The sequence below is a fragment of the Narcine bancroftii genome, chromosome 2, assembly GCF_036971445.1.
Source record: "Narcine bancroftii isolate sNarBan1 chromosome 2, sNarBan1.hap1, whole genome shotgun sequence".
NCBI lineage: Eukaryota > Metazoa > Chordata > Chondrichthyes > Torpediniformes > Narcinidae > Narcine > Narcine bancroftii.
The window spans coordinates 109,673,106-109,696,188 of record NC_091470.1 but is presented as its reverse complement, the minus strand read 5'-3'; the positions used below and the strand labels follow the sequence as shown (position 1 = coordinate 109,696,188).

The 23,083-nt window shown below is 44.8% G+C and overlaps 1 protein-coding gene across 2 annotated transcripts in view; it reads left to right on the top strand.

The window, feature by feature from the left end:
* nfu1 (NFU1 iron-sulfur cluster scaffold homolog (S. cerevisiae)) overlaps positions 1 to 23,083 on the top strand; it is a 30,836-nt gene that overhangs the window by 1,532 nt on the left and 6,221 nt on the right. The window contains exons 2-6 of one of the 2 annotated variants that reach the window (XM_069918002.1): positions 1,890 to 1,993; positions 13,213 to 13,348; positions 13,952 to 14,018; positions 15,337 to 15,451; positions 16,302 to 16,365. In XM_069918002.1, coding sequence (XP_069774103.1) covers positions 1,890 to 1,993; positions 13,213 to 13,348; positions 13,952 to 14,018; positions 15,337 to 15,451; positions 16,302 to 16,365 — 486 coding nt within the window. The remainder of the gene's footprint in view (positions 1 to 1,889; positions 1,994 to 13,212; positions 13,349 to 13,951; positions 14,019 to 15,336; positions 15,452 to 16,301; positions 16,366 to 23,083) is intronic. The other variant, XM_069918003.1, reaches the window with a different exon arrangement.

Below are 23,083 nucleotides of genomic sequence, written 5' to 3'. Positions count from 1 at the left end.
TCAGAAAATACATTTAAGGCAAGGTTGGATAGATCTTTACCTGGTCAGGGAATTAAAGGATATGGCAAAAAGGCAGGTAGGTGGAGTTGAGCCGATCATCAAGCTGATTCTTGCTCCTATTTCTTATGTTATTGTGGTGCAGGGAATGCAGTAGACAAGCTTGCAACAGACTCTCTTAGACAGTAGCATGATAGTGAATAAATAATGAAAGTAATTAAAGAAGGAAAAATATTAGACAGGATATGCCAGGAAAGCTTTTACATCCACCGGAAATAGCAGATGGGGCTTTGATTCAAATAGTATTTCTCCAAGACCATGTCGGGTTTCATTTGGCTCAAGATTATTTTTCCCATGTAATAATACAAAGTCACAATTAATGCAAAACAATATACATTAACTTTTACCTGCTATAAAAGGTCATACAGAGTTTCCATTATCATTGCCTGGTGTCCCCAATAATAAGGGAAAGAAAGTTAATGTGGCTGTTAGTGCAACGCTTTTGCAATGCCAGCATGGCGCTGTTTGTTAGGAATTTGTACATTCTCCCTGTGTCTGTGTGGGTTTCCTCCAGGCGCCCCGGTTTCCTCCAGAAGAATATGGAATTTGTAGGTCAATTGCCTGTAATTGTGTGGCAAGAGCTCGTGGGCGGGAAGGGCCTGTTAAGGTTCTGCTTCTTTTTCTTTGGCTTGGCTTCGCGGACGAAGATTTATGGAGGGGTAAATGTCCATGTCAGCTGCAGGCTCGTTTGTGGTTGACAAGTCCGATGCGGGACAGACAGACACGGTTGCAGGGGAAAATTTGTTGGTTGGGGTTGGGTGTTGGGTTTTGCCTCCTTTGTCTTTTGTCAGTGAGGTGGGCTCTGCGGTCTTCTTCAAAGGAGGTTGCTGCCCGCCGAACTGTGAGGTGCCAAGATGCACGGTTTGAGGCGATATCAGCCCACTGGCGGTGGTCAATGTGGCAGGCACCAAGAGATTTCTTTAGGCAGTCCTTGTACCTCTTCTTTGGTGCACCTCTGCCAGCCCCCCCACATCTCCATCGGGCACACAAAACTCAAAACAGTCAACCAGTTTACCTATCTCGGCTGCACCATTTCACCAGATGCAAGGATCGACAACGAGATAGACAACAGACAAATAGCGCCTTTGGAAGACTACACAAAAGAGTCTGGAAAAACAACCAACTGAAAAACCTCACAAAGATAAGTGTATACAGAGCCGTTGTCATACCCACACTCCTGTTCGGCTCCGAATCATGGGTCCTCTACCGGCATCACCTACGGCTCCTAGAACGCTTCCACCAGCGTTGTCTCCGCTCCATCCTCAACATTCATTGGAGCGACTTCATCCCTAACATCGAAATACTCGAGATGGCAGAGGCCGACAGCATCGAATCCACGCTGTTGAAGATCCAACTGTGCTGGGTAGGTCACGTCTCCAGAATGGAGGACCATCGCCTCCCAAGATCGTTAAGGTTCTGTATGTCTACATTTAAAGGTTAAAAATAAATTACAGAAGAGAATCCCTTTATTCGCTTCCAGGACTCCTGCAGCCTCTCACACTCCTGTTCAATCCATTGGCAGCCTAAACTCCAGATCAGGAAGTCTTTGGTGCTCGAGGCCTGGAGAGCCAGCAAATCTGACATGGGGATGAATGGAACCAACTGGACTCAAACTGGGGAGGCGAAAGAGAAATTCGAAGGATACAGACAGAGCTAAAGATCAGTGATCAATGCATTTGCAGTTTTGAGTTGTTGATAAATTAGCACTAAGACCATAACAAATTTTATCTAAAATATGCAATAATTTGTTTCCTTTTGAGATATTGATTATGAAATGAATTGGAATTTAGAATATATTGCTGCAGGTTACTTTTGTATTTATTATGTTTCAGGATATACACGGGGCAAAGTGTTAAACATTTGTATTGCACCAAAAAATGGAGTGGTGTAGGATGTCAAAATCTTCTGCTGTCATCGCCTTCATCTTTTGTTCCTTGTAAGTGACTTAAAACACTAAAGACGATACATTAATGCTGTTTCTGTCCATTGTTGATTCCTGTCCTCGATTACTAGCCAATCTCGGGAACATGTGTCAAATTAGAATGGTTAATTAAATAAATCTGGAATTTAAAAATAGTATCAGTAATGCTGGACAACAGCTACAGTACTGGATAGTTCTGGAAACCCATTCTTAGGGGGCATTTGTTTACTATGCTAAGTTGGTTATTTTGGCCGAGGTAAAAACACAAAAGTGCTGGAGGAGCCTCAGCCAGTCCCACAGCGCCCATATTGCTGATGCTTCGAGCCTGAAACTTTTTTCAAGGTATAAGCAAAAAGCAGGCAGGTGTCCGAATTAAAGACTGGAGAAAGAAAGGGGGAAGAATGGGAGGGGTCCAGACCCAACAGACATAAGGCGTATGGCGGGAGGAAAGGCGATATTAGATCTGTGAAAGGAGAAAGAGGGAAAAGAGGAGAGAAGGAGGCAGAACTGTTGGCCAAGGTGCAGATTGGCTGAAGCACTGTGGAAGAAAGCTCCGTTTGCGATAATAGATGCTCTAAAGCACTTTACAGCAGCTGTGTTAGGCAGATAAGAGTGTTAATGGGGAGGAACTTCTGCAGATGCAGTATTGATGCAGCGCTGTGTTGAAATTTCAGCCTGGTTGGTTGTGCACAAGGATACAGCCTTCCATTGTAAAGATGAGTGTGCTACTTACGGCGTCAGGCTGAATTGATGTAACCAAAGATGTGTGGCTGCCACTTGCAATGTTGGCTTCAGGAGGGGGAAGAATTTAACAAGTTCTTCCTTCTATCATGGATCATTTTTCTCAACCCTCTGCCTCTCCCCAAACACCTCTTAGCTCCTTGCATTTCTTTCCCCTACCAACTGTATTTGCCTATCTGTCAGCTTCTAGTCCTCTCCCTTACGCCGCGAACACCTAACCTTTTATTTTAGGTTTTCAGTTCTTGCTATTCCTGACAAAGGGTTTTTCAGACTGAAATGTTGATTGTTTAAGTTCATTATCATCTGATTGTACGAGTACAACCTGACAAAACCGCATCTCCGGTCCTCGGTGCAAAACACGCAGACACACAACCAGACATAACACACATACAGACAAAAAATACACCGGCAAGACAAATATATATATATATAAAAAAGTAAACAAATACATTTTTTTTGTGAATATGAGAGTCTCGGGTGGTCAGCGTGAGCGGTCATTCAGCCTGTGGGAAGAAGCTGTTCCTCAGCCTGGTGGAGCTGGCTCTGATACTCCTGTATCTCTTCCCTGACGGGAGCAACTGTAAGATGCTTTGTGTGCGGTGGAAGGGATCCTCAATGATTTTGCGCATTGTCTTCCAACAACAATCCGGTAGATCACGTCATTGGTGGGAGGGAGAGAGGGAGGGAGTCTCCAGTGATCCTTTCTGCCACTCTTATGGTCCTATGGATTGACCTTCGATCCATTTCTCTAGAGCAACCATACCTCATTGTGATGCAGCCAGCCAGGACGCTCTTGTAGAAGGTTGACATGATGATGGCTGGAAGCAACCCCTTTCCCCCACCAATGTTTACCCATTTATTTGGGGGTCTTTGTCCAGTTCTTACTACTCCTGTTTTTTGGGCTGAAACTTGATTGTCTATTGCTTTCCACAGATGCTGCCTGACCCACTGAGTTCTTCCAGCACTTTGTGCGCTGCTCCAGTTTCCAGCATCTGCAGACTTCTTGTTGACTGGATTTTAACGAGTATTCTGATTGATTACTCCAGACTGAGTTCTGTACATGAAGGAGGAAGGAAAGGACAATCGATTTGTCTGGGATGGATGATGTGCAGGGGGTTACTAGAATTGGGCAAGAAGGTAGAACGGAGGCCAAGCTCAGATCAGCCATGATCTTGAATGCCAGTGCTATTTCAAGGAGTTTTGTGACCTGCAGCTCCCTGCTTCTGTCTGCATCTAACTGGTAGTTGCACGTGTCCTCCATGGGTGCAGGTGAGGACGAGGATACAGTTTCACTGTGTTCAGTTCTGTGCTCCCAAAACTCACACAAGATTTCACAAGATATAGGAGCAGAAGGCCCATCACGTCAGCTCTGCCATTCTATCATGAGCTGTCCCATCCTCCTACTGAGCCCCATTCCCCGGCCTTCTCCCTGTAACCCTTGATGCCCTGACTCATCAAAAATCTGTCAATTACTGCCTTAAATACGCCCAACGACCTTGCTTCCACAGCCAAGTTCCACAGACTCACAAACTCTGACTAAAGAAATTTTTCTGCATCTCTGGTTTAAATTGATGCCCTTTCATCCTGAGGTTGTGCCCTCTTGTCCTGAGACTCCCCTACCATGGGAAATATCTTTGCCACATCCACTCTGTCCAGGGCTTTCAGCATTCAAAATGCATCTGTGAGGATCCCCCCCCCCCCCCCGCCCCACCTGACCCTTCTGTACTCCATTTAGTACAGACCAAGAGCCGACAATCGATCTTCATGTACTAGCCCTTTCATTCCTGGTATCATTCTTCTCTGATCCAACTCCAGCATGTTTTCTCCTGGATGTATGACAGCGAAATGCAACATCTTTGAAATTTTAATCTTAGACATCCAGCACGATCGGTACATTTTGTAGGGTGGGAGGAAACTGGACCCCCTGGGGAAAATCCCCACAGACATGGGGAGAACGTACAGACAGGGCCGAATATGAACCCTGGCCACAATCACTGGTGTGTAACAGCATGGCACTAACTGCTAGGCTAACTGCTGCCCCCAGGGGATTGGAGGAGGAACAGATTGCTCTCCTTTGAGCATGGATTGCCAAATGTCATTGATTTCAGCATGAGAAAGGAAGAGTGCAGGAGTAGCAGGGCAGGAAGATGAGTGCGAGCTAAGAACCGGGCCCTGAAGAAACATGCCAAGTGATTTATGTTCCACCCCATGTCCTCAGCCACCCAGTTCATTTTCCCCTCCTGCACTTATTCTTTTCAATGTTGACCATTTACTTATCTGCAACTTCAGTGCCTCTTTCCATTGTGTTGTCAGCCCTCTATTCCAAACGGTTCATCTAATTAATCCTATTCAAATCATGGCAGTGAGATTGATAAATGATACCCTGTCACCTTAGTTCTCATAAATGAAAGGAGTAAATTATTCTGAATTTTTTTTTTCACACCATAAATCACATTAGCCATGATATACACTATTTCTTTTTCACACATATACAGTGACTTTTTCTCCCCCCCCCCCCCTCCTCCCAAGCCACCCCCCCACCCCCCCCTCTCATCCATTTTAGGTATACAATCTAGGTTGCATTAAGCCAGTCAGACAATGTTGTCATTCAACAAAAATACACCAGAAATTCTACTGAGTCCATTCTTTTCTTTCCTTCTCCTTCCATCAACTTAGGTAATGTTTGTCCCCGGTAGGTTTTCACTATTGTATTTAATGTAAGGCTCCTATACTTGTTCGAATATTTCAATATTATTTCTTAACCTATATGTTATTTTTTCTAATGGAATACATTTATTCATTTAAATTTAGTAGTTTCTTCCTTTTAATTTGGTTATGTATTCCATTAATATTTAAAGTCATATAGTTCAGCGTAGCCCTTTTATATTTTGTTTATCTTCTCTTTCCGTTTTTCCATCATTACCTTTCCTCCTTTTCCATTTCTGTTTTCTTATTTTCAACTCTTTATAAGACAACATTCCTACAACATCCAACATTTTCCTTATTCTCCTATTTCTATCTTATTTATCCCCAATCTCCCCTTCCCCTCCTGAGTTGTCCTTTATCCCTTGTCGGACAACCACATCTCCCCTCTCCATTTGGATTTGCGAATCCACTCGTAAGCGTCAACTGATTTTGCAGTGACCGCTATTTCCCCCCACCCCGCCCCCCCCGAAAAGATTTCACTTTTCATATGTCACAAAGGTCACTCTTTTAATTCCCTCCTTATTCTCTCTATTCCATTACCTTCCCTTATTAATTCTTGTCTATACTATCTATATTTTCCTCTAAGTACAGATACATTCACGTATGCACATTGTCTCTATTCACTCTTATACCTCTTTACCCGCATACATATCAATCGTGATCATTTTTACTCTCATTACCCGTCTTCATCCCTCAGTCTATTTTTGTCTTTACCCACATACATATCAATCGTGATCATTTTTACTCTCATTACCCGTCTTCATCCCTCAGTCTATTTTTGTAATTGTTCTGCAAATTTTCGTGTTTCTTCTGGATCCGAGAATAGTCTGTTTTGTTGTCCTGGAATAAATATTTTCAATACCGCTGGATGCTTTAGTATAAATTTATACCTTTTCTTCCATAAAATCGCCTTTGCTGTATTGAACTCTTTTCTCTTCTTTAGGAGTTCAAAACTTATATCTTGATAAATGAAGATTTTTTGCCCTTTATACTCCAGTGGTTTGTTGCCCTCTCTTACTTTTTCCATTGTCTTCTCCAGTACCTTTTCTCTTGTAGTATATCTTAGGAATTTTACTACAATAGATCTTGGTTTTTGTTGTGGTTGTGGTTTAGAGGCCAATACTCTATGTGCCCTTTCTATTTCCATTTCTTGCTGTAGTTCTGGACATCCTAGGGTCTTAGGGATCCACTCTTTTATAAACTCCCTCATATTCTTGCCTTCTTCATCTTCCTTAAGGCCCACTATCTTTATGTTATTTCTTCTGTTATAATTTTCCATTGTATCTATTTTTTGAGCTAGTAGTTCTTGTGTCTCTTTAGTTTTTTTTATTAGATTCCTCCAATTTCTTTTTTAAGTCTTCTACCTCCATTTCTGCTGCTACTGCCCGCTCTTCCATCTTGTCCATTTTCTTTCCCATTTCTGTTAAGGTCATCTCTATTTTATTCATTTTCTCTTCTGTGTTGTTTATTCTTTTTCTTAAATCATTAAATTCCTGTGTTTGCCATTCTTTAAATGACTCCATGTATCCTTTAATAAGAGAAAGTATATCCTTTATCTTGCCTTTCTTTTCTTCTTCTATTTCACTGTACTCTTCCTCTTCCTCTTCTTCCTCTGGGTTGGCCATCTGTTGTTTCTTTGTTGCCCTTTCCTTCTCTTCTTTCTTGTTTCTATTGTCTTCTGTGGTCTCTTCTTGCTGCAGGTGTTCTGCAGCTGTCGTTGCCGGCTGTGGAGATCGACTCCCCAGCTGGTCCCCCCTCCCGTCGGTGTGTTTTTTTTCATTCGCATTGCGCACTTTTACTCGGCTCAGCGAGCCATTTTTGTAGTCCATTATTTACCGACCTGAGGGAGCGGGTTTCTCTCTCCGCAGCGGGCCTCTTCGGACAGGTAAGGCCTTCACCTTTTTCCTCCTTTGTCTTCTCTTCCTCTCTTCTTACCGTTGCTTTCGATTTTTCTTTTTTTGTCGCCATCTTCTTTCCACCTTTATACTCACTTTTCTGTAACTTTTATTTCTGTGCCTTTGTGTTTTCCTTTGTTTTTCCCGACTTTTCTGGAGAGGGCTGGAGTTCACCATCCGGCCACTACTCCATCACGTGACTCCTCTCCAATTATTCTGAAATATTTATGCAGGTTGTACCTCTTTAACCTGGTGACTTTGGGACCTGGCCATTGCCAGACCACAGAAAATGCTGGAGAATAGAAATTGACCCCAAGGGAACCCCTTTATGCAAACACATCAAAGGTAGAACAAAGCTTAAAATGAAATAATACCGTAAGGCAGCTCAGTTAGCATAGCGGCTAGTACAATGCCTTTATAGCGCCAGTGATCAGGTCCGGGGTTTGAGTCCTGCGCTGTCCCCCTCGGGGATGAAGGTTCAGGAACACGAGGACAGCTTCTTCCCCACTGCCATCAGATTCCTGAATGAACAACGAACCACAGACACTGCCTGACTTTGACTTTTTATGTACTTTTAAAAAAATTTATTTTTGTCAGGTGGTTTATATGAATGTTTGCATTCAAAACAACTTGTTCGTGATAAGAAATTGATTCAAAGTAATTTTTATATCCTCAACCAACCCCCAAAGTGATCCCCTTCACCTAAAAAACTAATGAGGTGTGATGAAGATTTAAATGTGTAAGACACAATAGGCGATGGCATAGTAATTTGCATGTGTGGACACCAGAATACAATTTCCTGCTTTTCTTTGAAAGAGTGACATTGGAATTTTTCTTTGATTGTCTGCTTCTTCAGGCCCTTGGGGCTTGGGTGTACTATCTCATCTCAGAGACAATTCTTGAACAGTACAGTGAAACACAAAAGTCTCCAGACACTGATTGTAGTAGAAGCACAGAAATGCTGGAGGTACTCAGCGTCCATAGCAAGTAAAGATATATACAGTAAAACCCCTGGTATTTGGCATCTATGGGAATTGGAAGAGGCAGGATAAAGAAATTTAAACGTACTGGACCATGGGAGTTGCCAGACCCCAGAGTGCTGGATAAGGGAGGTACAGCCTGTACAAGATTTATATTATAACCCAGGATAGCCACATTGTCATGAACATCAACCCTTTGCCATTCCTGATCAGCCACTAGGGGGTGCCTGAGAGTTGCAATATGGTATGTGTTCTTGCAACAAATCTCTTGCTATATATTGGTAGAATGAGAAGATTCCACCAAAGTTTGATGGAAGGTACCTGCTGACGTGACCTGAACACTGATCCAGCATTTGGATTTTAGTCTCATCAAGGTTTGGGGTTGGAATCCTAGACCAGAGATTTGATCAGGAACACCTAGATAGGAACTGAGGGAAAGTTTGAAAAAACACAGGAATGCTATAGGAACTCAGCAGGTAACACAGTGTTCATAGGAGGTAACAATATATTGCCAATGCTTCAGGCCTGAGCCCTTCTTCAAGGTATGTGAAAAGCAAACAGGTGCCTGGATGAAAAGGCTGGGGGTGGAGGGAAGATAAGTCAGGGGGAAGAGGGCAGACCAACAGATAAAAGGTGTTAATTTGATATGGACAGAAGGAAAGGTGATAATTGATTGTGGAGGGGGTTTTGTCTCTGTGGGAAAGGAGGCTGGGACAAGAGAGAGACAAAGCTGGAGGAAATGAGTCATAGTTGTAAATGGGGGTGGGTGGCGGTGGGGGGGGGGGGGGGAAACTAATGGAAGCTGTAGAAATCGATGTTAATGCCATCTGGTTGGAGGGTGCCCAGACGTAAAATTAGGTGCTGTACCTCCAATTTGCGGGTGGTCTCAGTCTGGCAGTGCACGAGACCATGGACAGACATGTCGGCAAGGATATGAGGCAGAGAACTGAAATAGGTGGCACTGGCAGCCTTTTAATTCCGGCATCTTCCTTTTTACTTGTACCTTGAAAAAAGGTACCGCCCCCCCCCCCCCCGCCCAATTCAGTTACAGTAAAAACCCTGTTATCCAGAATTCAAGCAACTGGCCAAAAAAATCTTGGAAAATAAATATGTAATAAAAATACAGGTTTAAAATTGCTGCACCTCACCATTAATTGGCTAATTACACAACGTGTAATATCGAGCAACCAGAAAATTCACTTATCTAGCATCTTCCAATCTCCATACATGCTGTGTTCCAGGGTTTTACAGTATATATAACCACTTACAGCATAGAACAGGCCAGTTCAGCCCTACTAGTCCATGCCGTAACAAATCCCCACCCTCCTAGTCCCACTGACCAGCACCTGGTCAATACCCCTCCAGTCCTCTCCTATCCATGTAACTATCCAGTCTTTCCTTAAATGTAACCAATGATCCCGCCTCGACCACATCTGCCGGAAGCTCATTCCACATCCCCACCACCCTTTGCGTAAAGAAATTTTCCCTCATGTTCCCCTGATAATTTTCCCCCTTCAATCTTAAACCATGCCCTCTAGTTTGAATCTCCCCCACTCTTAATTGAAAAAGCCGATCCACATTTACTCTGTCTGCCCCTTTTAAAATCTTAAACACCTCTATCAAGTCCCCACTCAATCTTCTACACTCCAGAGAAAAAAGCCCTAGTCTGCACAACCTTTCCCTGTAACTCAAACGCTCAAATCCTGTCAACATTCTTGTGAACCTTCTCTGTACTCTCTATAATTTGGTGACCAAAACTGTACACAGTACTCCAAATTTGGCCTCACCAATGCCTTGTACAATTACATTATAACCTCCCTACTCTTGAATTCAATACTCCGATTTATGAAGGCCAACATTCCAAATGCCTTCTTCACCACACCATCTACCTGAGTATCAGCCTTGAGGGTACTATTTACCATAACTCCTAAATCCCTTTGTTGCTCTGCACATCTTAATAGCCTACCATTTAATGTATATGACCTATTTAGATTTGCCTTTCCAAAATGTAACACCTCACACTTATCTGTATTAAATTCCATCAGCCATTTCTCAGCCCACACCTCCAGCCTTCCTAAATCACCTTTTAATCTACGGTAATCTTCCTCACTGTCCACAGCACCACCAATCTTTGTGTCATCTGCAAACTTGCTTATCCAATTCTCCACACCTACTTCCAGATCGTTAATATATATAACAAACAATAGTGGACCCAGGACCGATCTCTGAGGAACTCCACTAGTCACCGGCCTCCAATTGGACAAACAATTTTCTACCACTACTCTCTGACACCTCCCATCCAACCATTGCTTAATCCATTTTACTACCTCCTTATTTATACCTAATGCCTCCACCTTTTTTCCTAACCTCCTGTGGGGAACTTTGTCAAAAGCTTTACTAAAGTCTAAATAGACAACATCCACAGCTTTCCCTTCATCAACCTTTTTTGTAACCCCCTCGAAAAACTCAATCAGGTTTGTCAAGCATGATCTACCCCTGACAAAACCATGCTGATTACTCCCTATCAATCCCTGTACCTCCAAATATTTGTAAATACCATCCCTCAGAACACTTTCCATCAACTTACCCACCACAGACGTCAGACTCACGGGCCTATAATTCCCAGGTTTACATTTGGACCCTTTCTTAAACACCGGAACCACATGTGCCACCCTCCAATCCTTTGGCCCTACCCCCATGACCAGTGACATCCTAAATATCTCTGTTAATGGCCCCACTATCTGTCCACAAGCCTCCATGTGTGTCCTTGGGAATATTTTGTCCGGTCCCAGAGATTTATCTACCTTTATCTTTTTCAACACAGCCATCACTACCTCCTCGGTTATCCTTATATGCTTCATGACCTCCCCACTATTTTTCTTTACTTCAACTGGTTCAATATTTCTTTCCCTAGTGAATACCGAGGCAAAGAAATCATTCAAAATTTCCCCCATTTCCTCTGACTTCTCACTCAGCCTACCTTCGCTATCTACAAGGGGTCCAATTTTATCCCTCACTAATCTTTTACTTTTAATGTACCTATAGAAACCCTTTGGATTTATTTTCACTCTGTATCTTTACCTCCTATGGACGCTGTGAGACCAGCTGAGTTCCCCAGGCATTTCTGTGTTTCTACTGCAATCACAGTGTCTGCAGACTTTTGTATTTCACTGTACTTTTCAAGGATTGTCTTTGAGATGAGATACTACACCCAAGCCCCAAGGGTCTGATGAAGTAGGCAACCAAAAGGCACTTTCAGGTGGCCAATTGGCCCGCTTGTAAAGCCACATATTTTGGCAAAATACAGCTGTGGGAAGGCCACGTGAATGTGCAGGAGGCACCTGCAAGGAGAGTTTGGTAACCCTCCTTCAAGAAGGATAATCCCCGCAGCACAGTGGCCTCCCCAGCCATCTGAATGCAGCCTCCTAAAAGCGGCTGCATTCAGATGAGAGTCAGCTGGCCAGTGCCTGACAGCTCCTCTACCAGTCCCCATGCTGTCAGGTGGCCGGCGCGGGGATGTCCCCATATTGATCCCACTTCCCCGCTCTCTCCCCACTCCCGAAATCAGTCCCCACACAGTCAGGCAGCCGGCGCACGCTGTCCCCACACTGTCGTGACTGATTTCGGGAGTGGGGCGAAGGGGGCTGGAGCGGCCGGCGGGGGAGAAGGGGGCTGGCTGAAACAATGCTGGTACCTGACTCGAGCGCCTCCTTCTCCCCCACCAGCCGCTCCAGCCCCCATACTCACCCGCCGGTGCTCCAGCCTCCTCCTCCGTCGGCCGCTCCAGCCCCGTGAGTGGGGAGAGAGTGGGGTAACGGGATCAGTGTGGGGACGTCCCGCACGGGATGTCCCCTCGCTGACAGCCAGCCATCCTGAATTGACAGCCCAAGGGACAGGAGCTGGAGTGCGCTCAGATGCGCAGCTGTCCTTTCAGGTGGCCGGCGCTGCGCTTTCATCGCTGCCACCTGAACTGCAATTTAAAGGGCCGCTTCTGCTTCTTCAGGCGCATTCTTAGCAGAGAATGCACCTGAAAAGCCTAAAGAAAAATAGGAAATGTATTCTGGTGTCCACACATGCAAATTACTATGCAATTGTCTGCTGTGTCTTACACATTAAAATCTTTTTTAGTTGAAGAAGGATAGGTGTATTCCCAGGGTAAGGGGAAGCACCCAACTTTGCATTGTTGTAAAATAAATGTTCTTTGTTCTCAAAAAAAAGGATATAAAAATTACTTCAAATCAATTTCTTGTCATGAACAAGTTGTTTTGCAGCAGCGTCACAGTGCAAACATTCATATAAACCTCCTTACAAAAATAATTTTTAACAAAATGTGGGGCAGTGTCTTTGCTTCATTGATCATTCAGGAATCTGATGGCGGAGGGGATGAAGCTGTCCTTGTGCCAATTTAGGCTCCTGTGCCTTTTTCCCCGATAGTAGCAGAGTGAAGAGGGCCTGGCCAGGGTGGTGGGGGTCATTGAGGATAGAGATGCTTTCTTAAGACACCGCCTCGTGTAGACGTCCTCGACAGGGTGAAGACTGGAGCCTGTGATGACGTAGGCCGAGTTAACAACCGTCTGGAGCTTTTCTTTGCGCTGAGCGTTGGCACCTCCGTACCAGTCAGAGATGCAACCAGCCAGAATGCTCTCCACGGTACACCTGTAGAAATGTTGGAGTCTTTAGTAGCATGCCGAATCTCCTCAAGCACTTCACAAAGCGTAGCCGCTGGTGAGCCTTCTTTGTGATCCCATCAACGTGGAGGTTCTTTGTGGGTCAAAGGGAAAAATTTTATGCAGTACACTCTTACAGCACCCCATCATGCTTTGTTTCTGTAGCGAGAAGTGTTACCACTTGTTCAAAGTGAGTTAATCACCAGGTGTTTCTGTTAATAACCAATGTTGCTTTTTTTTAATAGCAAGAAGTATGTTTATTCAAACCCAGGACACCCCAAATCCGAACAGCTTAAAGTTTATCCCTGGTTGTCCGGTGCTGGAGTCGGGAACCATGGATTTCTCCACGCCCCACAGTGCCTCCCGCTCCCTGTTGGCCAGGTGAGGTTCCTTGCCATCATTACTCTGGGGAAAGCTTTGCAGTGATTACTCAGGGGAAAATCAAAGCCAGCCCCGATCGGAGCTGGTAAAACTGGGAATAAATAAAAACGCAAAGCTGAAGCAACTCAGCAGGTCAAACAGAATACTTTATGTAGCAAAGATATGTAACCCAATGTCTCGGGCTTGAGCCCTTCACCAAGATATGAACAAAATAGAGGGCTACGAGATAGGAAGGGTTTCTTTTTTTAAAAATTTTGGTAGGGATATGTAGGTTAGAACAACATTGAGGGCCGAAGGGCCAGTACTATGCTGTAGTGTTCTATGTTCTGTATACCTCGATGAAGGGCGAAATGTTGGTTATGTATCTTTATCATTGCTCTTTGAAATACACTGACCTGCTGAGTTTCTCCAACATCGTGCTTTTACTGCAGACATTCGTGCTTTACTTTTGAAGAGAGCTGGGGTGGGAAAGGTGGAGAAACTGTATCAGGGTGTGTGATTGAGCGCAGGGATTTTTTTTGTCTGAGAACTGGTTACAGGAGAATGCAGGCCAAGAAGTTAAATAAATTGAAGCAATTCTGCAATCTTTGTTTTACTTGTCAGGCAACTGTTCAGAATTGATGGAGTGAAGGGGGTTTTCTTTGGGCATGACTTCATCACCGTCACTAAGGTAAGAACTTCCAGTTTTGCGAGAGCAGAAATGTCTGAGGAGATTTGATAAAATCACGAGGTGTGTTGAGAAACTTTCTGATGGACAAGAGCGAGGCCAAGAGGTGATTGGGGAAGGGGCAGACATGAAAGGTATGGTGGTGTGGCTAATCAGAATATCTGATGCTGTCTATGTGGAGTTTGCACGTTTTGCTGTGTGGGTTTCTCTGGGTACTCCCAATTCCCTCCCACAAACGAGCAGGGTGGTGAGTAAAATGGCCGCTGTGAGTCGATAAGTTGGTCACGGAGCCAAAGAGCAGGGAACCAGGGCCTTCCGCCCAACTCGTTGATTCTGACCCAGTTAAACGTTGGGGGGGGGGTGGGAAATAAAATGGGATTTGATGAAATAGACGCTTGATAGTTGGTGCAGCCTCAGTGGGTTGGAGGACCCATTTCCACGCTGTAACAAGTTGGACCAAAATGTGTGAAAGTGCAGGGGAGGGGACATAGATCCATTCCTTTTATTTCAAAAGAGATTGGTTGAGTAATTCACATTGGGTGAAGGGGAAAGCTTTAAGGAAAGAACACCCAAGAGCTATTTTGAAGGTTCCTTTTATTGTCACATAATAATAGATCAAAAATATAATGTACGTGATATACTTTAGCTTTTATCAGCTGTAAGGAAAATAGAAACCCCTTGAACATTGCCGGGTGCCCCTCATAATTAGCAGAAAGAGAAGCAAAAAGAGTCCCTTCAGAAACAGTGACCGTGAATTCGCCCCCAGTCGTCCTGCAGCCGCACAGACTCCTGTTCGATCCATCTGGTTCGAACTCCAGATCCAAATCTCTGATGCAATCAGGAAGGCTTCAGTGCCCAAGAGCCTTTAGGACCTTTGACACTCAAGGCCAAGAACCTTTGTGCCCTCTGTATCCTCTCAAATCCTGGTTCAGCTACCTGGTTCCCGTGATCCAGTCCTTCAAACACTCCACAGTCCTTCAAACACTGGTCCGCTGCTGAGGTCACTATCCTGTTGGGTCGTTTCCTCTGTTTTCCTCCTCAACCGGGGTGGGAGAGGATGTGTACTCCCCGTTTCTGGTGCCCTGCGCCGGACTGCTGCTGCTCCCCCAGAATCTGCAACCCTTCGTACTACGCTGCCCAGCACGGGTGCTGCCATTTTGGGCACAGACCCCATGGCTGCAGAATTTAAGGAATAACACCATCGGCACTCGTAACAAGCCGTTTAAAGCCTTTACAGAGCTGTTGGCATTAGGACCAGCAGGTATGAAGGGGTGAAGACATATTCCTCTGTCTGATAAGATGCTATTTTGTATACCTCCAGACAGATAATGAGGTGCAGTGGAAGCTCATTAAACCAGATGTATATGCCACAATCATGGATTTCTTTGCATCGGGTCTTCCTGTTGTGACAGATGAAGCTCCTCCTTCCGATACAGGTGGGTGCATCTGCTGAATCAGGAAGTATTGCTCTGATACAGCCCAATGTACGAAGTGCTTCTGTATTCCTCGTGGACTTTCAATTTGAGGGAAAAAAACCAATCTGTTCTTGAACCAAGAGCCTTCAAGCTTCTGGGCCTTTTGTAGTAGAGAAGAGTGCGTGACCAGGGGAGATGGGGGTCCTTTATAAAGTTTGCTGCCTTCTTGCGGGATCTCCCTTTCCTTTACAAAAGAAAAATAAAGTTCAAGTTTATTGTCATCCGATTACACAAGTACAACCTAAAGAAACAGTGTTCTTAGGACTTCAGCGCAAAACATGCAGACAAACAGGTCAAATATATCTACCGTAAAACCCCTGTTATCTGGAGTTCAAGTAACCAGCAGCCTCAAGCAACCAGAAACAAAAAGGCGGAAAATAAATAGGTAAAAAATACAAAAGTTTAAAATCTGTGCTCGTTCACCAATCATGCACACTCAAGCAACCAGAAAATTCACATATCCAACATCTACCAATCCAGTGGTTTTACTGTGTATAAAATTAATTAAATAAATATTGTTTAATAAATACAAGAGTCTCAGAGGGTCAGTGTGAGCGGTTCCTTTGGTCGTTCGGCGTCTTCACTGCCCGTGGGAAGAAGCTGTTCCTCAGCCAGGTGGTGCTGGCTCTGATGTTCCTGTATCTCTTCCCCGACGGGAGCAGCTGAAAGATACTGTGTGCAGAGTGGAAGGAATCCTCAATGATTTTGCACACCCTCTTCAGACAACGACCGCCCCCCTTTTTTTCGCATTACACACGAATATTTATGGTATAGCTTGGTGGATTAGAGGAGGATTGTGTTTCTCTTTCAGCTCCTTCAGAGGACGATGATGAAGTTGTTGCGATGATTAAAGAACTGCTGGACACCAGAATTCGGTGAGTATCATTGGATTTCTGCTAGAAGAGTTTCTGCATTGATGTGTGAGTTAATCCCCAGTATGCCCATTATTTCCGCCAAGTGATGAATGTGGTCACAGCCATGGTGTTTCACAATCTGGTTGTCTTTCCACTTACGGGACAAAACAGCTTCTTCGAGTTCAGGTGATCTTCAGTGAACAGGTACATGGGTGGGAAGGATCAAGTCAATGGGACTCGGCAGAATATTAGTTTGGCACAGACTCGAAGGGCCGAAGGGCCTGTTTCTGTGCTGTAGTATTCTGTGGTCTGTGAATATCCCTGGTGAATATCCTCAGGTCAAAAATCACTATTGTATAGAAACATATTTTTGGAAAAAAAATGTCAAAATCTCACTCCATGTTAAATTATTTGACACTAATTCACCGACTGAACTGTGAGGAGACCAGCTCCTTCCCCTCGAAGGAGCAGTGGTGGGAATCTCTCAACTGCCATTTGTCTCCAAAGCTAAATATCACTGCTTTGATTTCTTCAGGGTATAATGGGCAGGGGGCATGGGTGCATGCTCGTGGTGCCACTGCAAGTGGGGTAGCCACCCCGGACATACAAGGAACACACACTTGTTTCTTCTATGCTTGGTACACTCGTCCTCCTTCCTCTTCCTAGCATTCGTTCTCAATTATACAACGCCAAATACAACATGGTGGCCACCACGGCCAGGTTGCGTGAGACCTCCTGGTCGCCGTTTATTTTGACGCTGGCCACCCCTGCTATAGGCACTATTTTGCGTAGATACTCCCCTGATGGGCAGAAATTTGAGCACCTCAGCGTAGTCTGGTTAGCAGAACGCTACTACAAGCGCCAGCAACCTGGGTTCAAATGTGGCGCTGCCTGTAAGGAGTTAGTACATTCTCCTTGTGTCTGCGTGGGTTTCCTCCTGGTGCTCCATCGGGTGTCCTCCCGCACACCAAAGACGTGCAGGGTTGGTTGCTTAATTGGTCACATGGGTGTATTTGGGTAGCCCAGGCTCATGGGCCAGAAGGGCCTGTTTGCCATGATGAATCTCTAAATGATATTAAACTTAACAATCTTAGTGCCACACTGAAGGAGTTGCTGTTGGATTTGGTCATATTCAGATTACATTGTAAGCTAAGGTCTGCTTTCTCATTTGGGTGCTCAAGAAACCATTGCACTCTTACTCCATGAGACCACAAGATAAAGGATGCAACACCATCATCCGCTTATAACTGATCAGCAAACTCCAAGACCTGGGCTTCAATATCCTACTGTCCACCCTCGTCAGTATAGATTGGCAAGAACATCTCCACAATCTCCTTCAGTGCAGGAGCTCCACAGGGCTGCCAACTTAGCCCCCCCTGCTCTACTCATTTTACAACTATGACTGTGCGACTCATCACCACCAGCCACACCATATACAGTGCAAATTGGATGGTGATAACATCATAGTTGGCTGAAAAAAAGGGAGCAATGAGTGAACGTTTAGAAGAAGGGAGATGAAAAACTTGGCTGAATGGTCCTCCACCAACAACCTCTCACTCAATGTCACCAAGACCAAAGAGCTGATTATAGACTTTAGGAAAGGGAACCAGAGGCGTACCACCCAGTGATCATTGGGGTTTCAGAGGTGAGAAGGATGAGCTTAAGTTCCTGGGAGTCACTATCTCCGATGATCTTTCCTGGACTCGATGTAGTATTGCCATCATGAAGGAAGCACGTCAGTATCTCTACTTCCTCAGGAGTTTGCGGAGGTTTGGTATGACATCAGAAACCTTGGCAAATTTCCAAGAATCTGTGGTGGAAAAGTGGGTTGACTGGCTGCATCACGGCCTGACATGGGGGCATCACGACCTTGAGTGTAAAGCCCTGTAAAATGTAGTGGACACAGCCCAGGACAGCACGGGTAAAACCCTCCCCACCATCGAGAACACCTACAGGGAACACTGCTGTCGGAGAGCAGCAGCAATCATCAAGGTTCTCACTCTGCAATCAGGAAAGAGGTGTCAGTGCCACAAGACTCACACCAACAGCTGCTACCCCTCCACTATCTGACTCATTTGGAGACTCATTTAATGACTCTTTCTTTGTTCATTATTTATTGCCGAATATCTCTATGTATTTGCACAGTCATTTTCTTTACATTTCCTTTTTTTGTTTATGTTTCTCTCTTTTGTATTCATTTCTTTTTTTCTTGCATACTATTTACTTTCACTGATTATTAGAAATTCTGCTTGGCCCTCAGGAAAAAGATTCTTAGGGTTAAGTTAAAATTTTAATTTAAAACATTTTTTAGACATGCAGCATGGATCACAGGCCATTTCGGCCCACGAGCCTGTGCCACCCAGTTAACCCACAACCCTGGTACGTTTTGAACGGTGGGAAGAAACCAGAGCCCCCAGAGAAAACCCACGCAGACACGGAGAAACTACAAACTCCTGACAGACAGGGTGGGATTCAAACCCCGTTCCCAATCATTGGCACTGTAAAGGCGTTGCACTAACCTCTATGCCAACCATGCTGTGTATATGTTGTCATGTATGTACACTGACAATAATTTAGAACATGACCTAAATGCTCATTTGGATCCTCTCCTGATGTGTCAAACAAGGAAACTCACCAGGATGTAATTACCACATAATCCTTGGCTTTATATCCTGGTATTTTAACTGATCAACCTTTGATGCCCAGTGTTTTAATCTTTTGATCACAAAGTCCTCTCACTATATCAGCATGCTTAAACTAATAGTCCCTACTTTCAGTATTATTTGCTCTGCATTAAAAAGTTTTAAGTACATATTTATTGTCCTAACAAACGTGGCTGGCTAATGTTATGCAAGCATAAATTCCCCATCTGCTGACAATACTAGGTTAGGTTATCAGGTTATGCTATCAGGAAGCCTGATATCCTAGCATTCTTCCACAGAAACAGACACTGCAAAAGAGCAGGGGCCATTTTCATTATAAATAAAATTCAAAGTGACCATCAGACGAACCAAGGAGTGATCTGATTAAATGTCCTAAAAATGTATGGGCCTGATGAGAATTCTTTTTCTTTTTTTAATTCAGAGACCAGATATCTGTGTATGACACTTGCCATATCTTTCCTATTTCCCAATTTCAAAATATGCCATCTTCTAAGAAACGTAAGCTTCGATATTCCAAATTACAATCTTATCACTCCAATAAACCAAACTTCATATTTTCAGCTGTAAGTAGCTTTAATTTGTTGATATAAACCATTTTGTATAACTTCACATAGAGTTTTTCATAACGATGAATTAACAGAGCATTCGATTATATTCAATGACATCTTTGGCTTGGCTTCGCGGACGAAGATTTATGGAGGGGGTAAATGTCCACGTCAGCTGCAGGCTCATTTGTGGCTGACAAGTCCGATGCGGGACAGGCAGACACGTTTGCAGCAGTTGCGGGGGAAAATTGGTTGGTTGGGGTTGGGTGTTGGGTTTTTCCTCCTTTGTCTTTTGTCAGTGAAGTGGGCTCTGCGGTCTTCTTCAAAGGAGGTTGCTGCCCGCCGAACTGTGAGGCACCAAGATGCACGGTTTGAGGCGATATCAGCCCACTGGCAGTGGTCAATGTGGCAGGCACCAAGAGATTTCTTTAGGCAGTCCTTGTACCTCTTCTTTGGTGCACCTCTGTCACGGTGGCCAGTGGAGAGCTCGCCATATAACACGATCTTGAGAAGGCGATGGTCCTCCATTCTGGAGACGTGAACCACCCAGCGCAGCTGGATCTTCAACAGCGTGGACTCGATACTGTCGGCCTCTGCTATCTCGAGTATTTCGACGTTAGGGATGAAGGCACGCCAATGAATGTTGAGGATGGAGCGGAGTCAACACTGGTGGAAGCGTTCTAGGAGCCGTAGGTGATGCCGGTAGAGGACCCATGATTCGGAGCCGAACAGGAGTGTGGGTATGACAACGGCTCTATATACGCTTATCTTTGTGAGGTTATTCAGTTGGTTGTTTTTCCAGACTCTTTTGTGTAGTCTTCCAAAGGCGCTATTTGCCTTGGCGAGTCTGTTGTCTATCTCGTTGTCGATCCTTGCATCTGATGAAATGGTGCAGCCGAGATAGGTAAACTGGTTGACCGTTTTGAGTTTTGTGTGCCCGATGGAGATGTGGGGGGACTGGTAGTCATGGTGGGGAGCTGGCTGATGGAGGACCTCACTTTTCTTCAGGCTGACTTCCAGGCCAAACATTTTGGCAGTTTCCGCAAAACAGGACGTCAAGCGCTGAAGAGCTGGCTCTGAATGGGCAACTAAAGCGGCATCGTCTGCAAAGAGTAGTTCACAGACAAGTTTCTCTTGTGTCTTGGTGTGAGCTTGCAAGCGCCTCAGATTGAAGAGACTGCCATCGTGCGGTACCGGATGTAAACAGCGTCTTCATTGTTGAGGTCTTTCATGGCTTGGTTCAGCATCATGCTGAAGAAGATTGAAAAGAGGGTTGGTACGAGAACACAGACTTGCTTCACGCCATTGTTAATGGAGAAGAGTTCAGAGAGCTCATTGCTGTATCTGACCCGACCTTGTTGGTTTTCGTGCAGTTGGATAACCATGCTGAGGAACTTTGGGGGGCATCCGATGCGCTCTAGTATTTGCCAAAGCCCTTTCCTGCTCACGGTGTCGAAGGCTTTAGTGAGGTCAACAAAGGTGATGTAGAGTCCTTTGTTTTGTTCTCTGCACTTTTCTTGGAGCTGTCTGAGGGCAAAGACCATGTCAGTAGTTCCTCTGTTTGCGCGAAAGCGCACTGTGATTCTGGGAGAATATTCTCGGCGACACTAGGTATTATTCTATTTAGGAGAATCCTAGCGAAGATTTTGCCTGCAATGGAGAGCAGCGTGATTCCCCTGTAGTTTGAGCAGTCTGAATTCTCGCCTTTGTTTTTGTACAGGGTGATGATGATGGCATCACGAAGGTCCTGAGGCAGTTTTCCTTGGTCCCAACAAAGCTTGAAAAACTCATGCAGTTTGACATGCAGTGTTTTGCCGCCAGCCTTCCAGACCTCTGGGGGGATTCCATCCATACCTGCTGCTTTGCCACTTTTCAGTTGATCGATTGCCTTATATGTCTCATCCTGGGTGAGGACCTCATCCAGCTCTAGCCTTAGGGGCTGTTGAGGGAGCTGGAGCAGGGCGGAATTTTGGACTGAGCGGTTGGCACTGAAAAGAGATTGGAAGTGTTCTGACCATCGGTTGAGGATGGAGATCTTGTCGCTGAGGAGGACTTTGCCGTCTGAGCTGCGCAGCGGGCTTTGGACTTGGGGTGAGGGGCCGTACACAGCCTTTAGAGCCTCGTAGAAACCCCTGAAGTCGCCAATGTCGCACAAGCCTTTGGATGAACGACGCCTATCTGGTGTAAGCTTCATGGTCAAGAACCCCATTGCCTCCAAACTCGAAAACCTTCCGACAGGCCACTCCGACCGGATCATGTCCATGCGACTCCCCCTTCAAAACAAGCATCGCATCACCCTCATCAGTGTCTATGCTCCAAACCTCCAGGCGGAACCAGCAGTAAAGGACAAGTTCTACACTGACCTGCGCAACCTCATTCAACACACCCCTACAGCCGACAAGGTTGTTATCCTTGGCGACTTCAACGCTCGCGTCGGCAAAGACTCAGAAACCTGGCCAGGAATCCTGGGCAAGCATGGTGTTGGCAAGTGCCACGACAATGGGCGCCTCCTGTTGGAGCTCTGCGCAGAACAGCGGCTTGTCATTACAGACACCCTTTTTCAGCAGAGGGACAGCCTTAAGACTACCTGGATTCAAAGACATAACGAAATAAGAAATGATTAAAACTAATAAGATGATAAGATGACGAATTCAAAGAGAAGTATTTTGATGCTTACATCTCCTCCATGGTTCTTCGAAGACTGAACTCAAGTTCCCCGTTCGCCCGGATATTACAACATATGACGTCATAGTCACTATGGTAACATTACAAAAACAATTTATCCTTAAAGGGATAGTCATAAAATTAACAAAAATCAAAAACACATAGTTTTAACCTTTACATTCTGGGCCAAAAATACTTAAGGGCTCAAATGATCAAAATGCACAATTCTGGTGAAACTTATTTGCCCACAAAGTGGTGGGAATTCGGTGCCACAAGGATAATTACATTCAATGGCAGAATCAGAATTTATTGTCATTAACATGTCATGAAATTCGTTGATTTGCGGCAGGATCACAGTGCTATAAAATTACAGTTAAAAAATAAATAAATTGGTGCAAAAATAAAAGAAAGTGAGGCAGTCCCTGTGGTTCATTGTCCATTCAGAAATCTCCTTGTGCCGCTGAGTGCTCATCGTCAGACTCCTGTATCTTTTTCCCGATGGTAGCAGAGTGAAAAGGGGATGGCTTGGATGGTGGGGGTCATTGAGGATAGAGGCTAATTCCTTGAGACACCGCCTCTTGTAGATGTCCTCGATGGAGTGGTGACTGATGCCCTTTGGTCGAGTTAACAACCCTCGAGAATTTTTTCCTGCCCTGTGCATTGGCACCTCTATACCAGACAGTGATGCAACCAGTCAGAATGCTCTCCATGGTACACACCTGTACAAGGCAAACATGCATTTGAAAGGAAGTGAGGTAAAAAAGAGGTGCGAAGGATAGTCTTGTGTTTCCCAGGATAGGGATACTTAATCCATTTCTGTCCATTTTAACCTCCCTCCTCTCTCTGATACACCACCGAGAAACCAGC